The sequence below is a fragment of the Dermochelys coriacea genome, chromosome 24, assembly GCF_009764565.3.
Source record: "Dermochelys coriacea isolate rDerCor1 chromosome 24, rDerCor1.pri.v4, whole genome shotgun sequence".
NCBI lineage: Eukaryota > Metazoa > Chordata > Testudines > Dermochelyidae > Dermochelys > Dermochelys coriacea.
Window position 1 is genome coordinate 2,874,602 of NC_050091.1, and position 7,141 is coordinate 2,881,742.

The following is a 7,141-nucleotide window of genomic DNA, read 5'->3' on the forward strand; positions in this document are numbered from 1 at the left end:
CCCTTCCCTTTCATGTTAGTCCCCCAGGGGATCCTGGCCATCTGTTCCCTGAGGGAGTCAAAGTCTGCTTTCCTGAAGTCCAGGGTCCGTATCCTGCTGCTTACCTTTCTTCCCTGCGTCAGGATCCTGAACTCAACCAACTCATGGTCACTGCCTCCCAGATTCCCATCCACTTTTGCTTCCCCCACTAATTCTACCCGGTTTGTGAGCAGCAGGTCAAGAAAAGCGCTCCCCCTAGTTGGCTCCCCTAGCACTTGCACCAGGAAATTGTCCCCTACGCTTTCCAAAAACTTCCTGGATTGTCTATGCACCGCTGTATTGCTCTCCCAGCAGATATCAGGAAAATTAAAGTCACCCATGAGAATCAGGGCATGCGATCTAGTAGCTTCCGTGAGTTGCCGGAAGAAAGCCTCATCCACCTCATCCCCCTGGTCCGGTGGTCTATAGCAGACTCCCACCATGACATCACTCTTGTTGCACACACTTCTAAACTTAATCCAGAGACACTCAGGTTTTTCCACAGTTTCGTACCGGAGCTCTGAGCAGTCATACTGCTCCCTTACATACAGTGCTACTCCCCCACCTTTTCTGCCCTGCCTGTCCTTCCTGAACAGTTTATAACCATCCATGACTGTACTCCAGTCATGTGAGTTATCCCACCAAGTCTCTGTTATTCCAATCACGTCATAATTCCTTGACATCACCAGGACCTCCAGTTCTCCCTGCTTGTTTCCAAGGCTTTGTGCATTTGTATATAAGCACTTGAGATAACCTGTTGATCGCCCCTCATTCCCAGTATGAGGCAGGAGCCCTCCCCTCTCAGACATTCCTGCCTGTGCTTCCTCCCGGTATCCCGCTTTCCCACTTACCTCAGGGCTTTGGTCTCCTTCCCCCGGTGAACCTAGTTTAAAGCCCTCCTCACTAGGTTAGCCAGCTTGCTGGCAAAGATGTTCTTCCCTCTCTTCGTAAGATGGAGCCCGTCTCTGCCCAGCACTCCTCCTTCATGGAACACCATCCCATGGTCAAAGAATCCAAAGCCTTCTCTCCGACACCACCTGCGTAGCCATTCGTTGACCTCCACAATTCGACGGTCCCTACCCAGGCCTTTTCCTTCCACGGGGAGGATGGACGAGAACACCACTTGCGCCTCCAACTCCTTTATCCTTCTTCCCAGAGCCACGTAGTCCGCAGTGATCCGCTCAAGGTCATTCTTGGCAGTATCATTGGTGCCCACGTGGAGAACCTTGTGCTATCCTCCTATCAGATCTCAACAGCTAAGCAGGGTTGGGCTTGGTCAACTCTTAGGAGACCCTATACAGAAATCCAGGGTGTTGCAGAAAGTGGCATCAGTGATGCAATAGATGCTTTTCCCCAAAGTCATTTCTGAACGAACAGCCTAATATGGTGAGAGGGGTTTTGACCATTTTTGATGACTAAAGAACTTGGGACACTTTGCAAGATTGAAGGCTTTAACTGTAGTCTTCTGGCGAAATTCCAACAAGGATAATTCCATTCAGCTCCCCAACGTAGTTTAACTAGACACCGTGTTAGTCTTTAGTTTCTCCCCTAAACAACTGCATAATGATGCTTCATGCTCTTAAACTGCTGTGAGCTCCCTCCCAACTTAAAATGAAGGTGCATCCTGTATATTGTGTGTTGGATTATGCATGTAAAATGCTTTGGGATCCTCTGGGCTAACAGGACCCTGTATAAATTTAAGAATATTCTGTATATTAACCATTTGTCTTGCCAAAACATGTATAATCAGGGTTCTGATTGCTCAGTGATTTTGCCCATGTGGAATTGTGCTGCATGAGCTCTTCTTCCTTTTAAAAACAAAAATCCTAGCCCTTATGGTGATGGAAAGCCTTCCAGACATGACGCAAGTGTGAATGAAGTGCCGTCTCTTGGATCTGTAGATAGCCGGGGGGGGAGAAAAGCTGAAACATCCTAATGGGATGTTAACTTTGAATCCTGCTCGTGACAATTTAAATGTCACCATTAACTCCACCTTAATTACATGTTATCGTATAAGTAAAGGCTTATCATGCATGTGCAAAAAGAAGGAAAAGCCAGAATTCAACCTGTCTTTCGAGTGCTTGATTTTGCAACCCTAATGTGTTTGGTGTATTTCTGAAATGGAATTTATTTTGATTTTGCTGAGTACGATAGCCAGCCATGGCTCAGGTGCCTTTATAAGAAAATCCAGGGATCAAATACAAATCAATACATTATCAGATGTTTCATTTAAAAGCAGAAAATCAGTCAACTTAATTCTTTCAGCAACCTTCCAGTGGCTACATTGATGTTTAGCTACCAGCCAAATAAGGGTTAATTTTGAGGTGGCTTTTGAACTGTGGGCCTACTTTGGAGCTCTCTGGTAGGCTGTTAGTGATGTCATACTCCTGTCTCTAAACCCTGTGAATGTACAGACCTGAGTCTCATCGTCATGTATGTTACAGCAATAAGTCACCCAGGGCCTGGGCATGCCTGTCGGGGCAGTTGCCGGGCTTCTTGGGTTGTTACTCAGCGGGTGGTTACTCAGTCTGTGTTGTGCCTCTTAACTCCACCCCAGGCAAGTGTAACTCCCTGCCTGCCATGTCTCAACCCTTCAATATCCAGCACAAGACACGCAAAGCTAGCGAGGGAGCTAGCTAGAGACATAGGAGCTAACGAGCTGGGTTCTCAGTTACGCGAAGGCTCCTTTATGACCCTGTGACAGTATAAAGGTGCCTTGGTTTAAATGAGAACCAGGCGCAGTGACTCTGGCTTTGCCACTGGTAGGTGTTTGTATAGGAAGAGCAGCCCATTATAGGACCTTAGGAATAGATAATAAGCTCTGCAAGGGCAAAGGATTGATGCTCAGTTGTATGTATTTATCCATTGAAATAAAGAACTAATAAACTGACCAGTTAATTTCTCTGCTTTCTTAAAAAGCCATCAAATAAGAAAGGAGATCAGTGTATAAATAACAAATAGTAAAGATAAGGTAGACAGGGAACTTCTGCTTTTCCTGTATGATGGTACAAGAATAAGGGGACATTCAATGAAATGAAAATACACCAGATTCAGAATCAATAAAAGGAATATTTTTTTCCCCACACAACACTTAGCCTGTGTAACTCTCTGCCACTGGATGTAGTTGAGGCCAAGGTTCAAAGGGGGATTCGACGTGTCTGAGGATAAAATAGTGAATGCAAATATACATTTTGGAAGAGCTTTTAAACTTCATGCTCAGAGCTTAAACCAATCTCTAACAATTAGGAATTAGAAGAAAAGCTAATGTGGGGAGCAGTTTATCCCACATCTACCTAATGCAAGGTCTGTTCTCCCTTTCTCTGAAGCATAATGCTGGCCACTGTCAGTGTCAGGGTACAAAAGGCTGGATGGAACATGGGATCTGGTCCAGTCTGGCAATTCCTTTGTTCCTCTGGTTTTAGATTCTAAACTCCTTGGGCGGAGACCCACTCTTTAGCACCTAGAACAGTGGAGTCCGGATCCTTGATTTGAGGCCCCTAGGAGTTACCACAATACAATACTGAGTCTCTGCTGAGATGCTTCAGCATCCAGGAGCCTTTACGAAGTGAGTCCGTCATTCTGTATTTGTAACCACACCATTACATGTTTCCTTTCTTGTCCCACCTAGATAATCACACTGGTCGTGGGCATCGCCATTCTGATCCTCTCTCTTCTCGCAACCTACTTCATCAACGCCAAAGCGCACGTGCTTTTCAGTAGCCCTGGGGATGCTGGGGCCGTGGCTTATTGAGTGCTTCCCGTGGGTTCAGAAACCCCAGCACTTGGATTACAACTGTTCTGACTAAAACTGGTTGGCTGACACTGGAATATCTCTGCCTTGATAGGGACACAGGTGGATCGCTCCATGATTTCCAAGGGTGAGCACAAGAAACTGAGCCCAGAAACAGAAGAAACTCCCCCAAAAAACTGTGTTGACGAAGTCCTAAAGAGATCATGTTGCTTTAAAGTTTCCAAGGGCCTTGAATCTTTATCCTCCCTTTTGGGAAACTCTGAAGAGGGTCAGTACTGAATGCTACCAGCATCCAACTACCATGGATGTGTTTCCAGAATGGGGGTGGGTGTGGAGCACATGAAGGGAAGGCCTCTCTGGGACATACATGGATGGCAGATTTCTTTGCTGTCTCGGAGCTCTGGTTGTACCTCTTTTATCTGGATTAGCTGAAGAATTGTCTGACAGCTGCTGTGAATCTATGTAAATTACAGTGCGGACAAGGAAAGGTGTGTTGAACAAATAATTAGATGTCAGATCTCCCTGTTTAATAGTGCAATATTTGGGAAGTGGCAGGGTTGTACATATATAAATAGCTTGGCTTAATTAAAAAAAAAATCACTACTTACAAACTAATCCTTTGCTGCTCCCACTGCCTTTCTCCATTGCTGCTTCTTATAGGACCAAGGAACTCTGGGGAATGTAGTCCATTGGATGTTGCCATGTCCGTTGCTCTTGGGAGAAATGGAACTTGTCGGATATTTACTTTCCTCACCACAAAGCTTTTCTCTCCTTTTATAATAGGCCGAAGGAGGAGAGAGCTATGTCTGGAGATTGGGCTGGGAGTTGTTACCCTTGTCTCTCTAGAATGTCAGGCTTTTGGGGCCGGGATTGTCTGCTACTCTGTTTATATGGCGCCTAGCAGAATGGGCCCCCAATCTTGATTAGCCCCTAGGCACTATCTCAAAATAAACATAATGAGCACTGTCCTCAGCAGCTTTCAGGATTGAGCATTTGATAGCAATAAAGGCTGATTGGGGTAGGAGAACCAGCCATTCCAATGGCCCTGGATTAACTTTTTGTATCAAAAATCCCTCCTATCCTTCAACATCCTTGATTTAAGAACAAGAAAATGATGTTGATATCCCAAGTGAATAGCTCAGATTTGTGTAAAGGAACAAATCAAAGAAAATTGAGCTAGTCAGCTCCAACCCAAACATCACCTTCAGTCTTCTTAAGGGTTAGTTATTCCATCTGTTCTCCAGTTGAGTCTTGAAGTGATGCATTCTATGGATTTCCACTGCTTCCCTTAGGGAAACTGCTCCACTCACTAATATGTCTTGCTGTCAGGACATGATTCCTGAGACTCCAAGACAGACTGTTCCTTTGCTTGCTTTCTTCTTGTTCCTAGTAATGCTGGAGAAAAGCTTCACGTCTCGGCTTAGGCTGAAAAACTACCCTTGCATTGTAACCGATTTTGACACCCTTCACCTACCAAACTTGTGACCCACCCCAACTCTGTCAGAACTAAACCAATCTGCCTGGAATTGCCCTCGATAGAATGTTTCGGCAAATCAAGCTGTTTAAGTGATGGGGAGCTCAAAGGTATGAGCTCACAAACAGTTTCCTAAAGGAGGGAGTTGGGTTGTTCAGTATATGATACTTGCTCTCCTCTATAAAATGCTGTAAGATTTATGGATGAATGGTTCTACTTAAGGCCAGAATGGAATTATTGTTGTATTTAATCAAAAATCATGTTGCTGCTATCAGGGCTTCAGACATATTTTTAAGTTGTTGGGGTTTTTTTTTCTTCTTTTACATGCAGATTTAATGCTCATTCTGTTTTCAGAAGGCTGCTTCACTGATTTTTTTCTCCCTCCCCCCCTCAGTATTTATTCCTCTATTAAGAGAGAAATAAACCTTCTCCCCGTTCTCCACTCCAAGCTTTTTGTTCTGAAGCCGATTGCTGGCGAGGCTAACAAACAGCTGCCTCTGTTGTCTGTGCCTACGCCACTCCATAGATGGCCAATAGGTCTCCCTGTGGACAGTGCAATAAGCAACCCTCCTATCACGGGCTGACAAAGCGAAAGGAGAAGCAAGGGGCCAGGCTGGAAAGCAGAGCAGCAAAGACAAATTTTCCACGCTGCTGCCAATGCTGGAAAACACCAAAAGTCACTTGACTGACAGCCCAAAATTTGTTCTGGGTTTGGAATTTTTTAGTCTCTCAGAAATCCTGGTTGCCAGCAGCCTCAACTAATCAAAAGGGTGAAAGCAAGGAAATAGCCCTCTGAATGTTTCTCTGTCCTTCTGTAGTCAGTGAGTGACTCGGTTCACCCCTGTGCCTCTCTTTTTTTAAGAGGAACAGGATTGAGAAGTCAGGACTTCTGGGAGGGGAGTGAGATCTAATGGGTGACAGGACATGAGGCAGCAGCCCCTGGTTTCTGTTCCCTGAGTGAATCACTTCCCCTGGGCCTCAGTTTCATGATCTGCAAGCCGGGAGAGGATATTGTCCTGGTGCATAGGAGCATGGTGAGACTTGATTCATTTCCATTTATAAACTGCTTTGAGCTCCTGGCAGGGACTGTACTAAAGAAGGCAAAGTATTTGTGATTAAAATGTAGCTATCACTGGTGAAAAGTGCTAGCTTGTCAGCTGTGACCAATGCAATCCTATTTTTACCCATGACCAACACAGGGCAAACCCTCGTCACTCATAGTCATGGTGTGGAAGGGGAGTGAAATTGTTTCCATGGCTTATCCAGTCCTTTGGCCACACCTCTGACCTGAAAACCCAGGGCGCCATGCCGGTTTTGGGATACAAAGACTCATCTTACTGGGAGCAGATTTGCTACCCAATGGCTTTCAGCTGTTACGCGCTCAGTGTGGCTTCATGGCCGTGACCTAGCACTGGAACAGCTTATTCTCCTGTTCCCAAGCCATTCCCTCCTTGCATTCATTTAGATTTCAAATGTCTCCAGAGGAGGCAGAGTCCTCACTTTGAAACTACCCAGCTCAGTCCCGTTTCGTTCCCCTGGCTGATCTGCTAGCTGCTTTTATAAATCACAGTAGCTGCTCTGTTGTCAGGGCTGCATCTTGGTCGGGGCTCTGGCTTCTGTTGCCAGCTTCTACTGCCCATCTTGCTTTAGCTGCAGCAGTCCTCAGCTGCAGGGATGGAAAAGTTTATAACTCCCCTGATACTTTCTCTATCATTCCAGCGATTATACACATTAATTAGAGCATTCCTAATGCTAATAAGCAGTGGTGAATAAATGCCTTCCTGGTACCTGACCGCCATGCTTATTCTGTACATGGATGTAGAAAATAATTTGAGTTTTTTGCCATTGACTTTGATTTCCTCTTAGCCTTTGCAATAAACGTAAAAGCATTGAAGTTA

General features: G+C 45.3%; 1 protein-coding gene across 6 annotated transcripts in view; it reads left to right on the forward strand.

Moving 5' to 3' along the window:
- NCSTN (nicastrin) overlaps positions 1–7,141 on the forward strand; it is a 29,721-nt gene extending 22,580 nt beyond the window's left edge. For all 6 annotated transcript variants that reach the window (XM_038382731.2, XM_043502178.1, XM_043502180.1 and 3 more), the window contains one exon: positions 3,647–7,141. In XM_038382731.2, the coding sequence (XP_038238659.2) occupies positions 3,647–3,769 (123 nt within the window). In that variant the 3' untranslated portion in view covers positions 3,770–7,141. The remainder of the gene's footprint in view (positions 1–3,646) is intronic.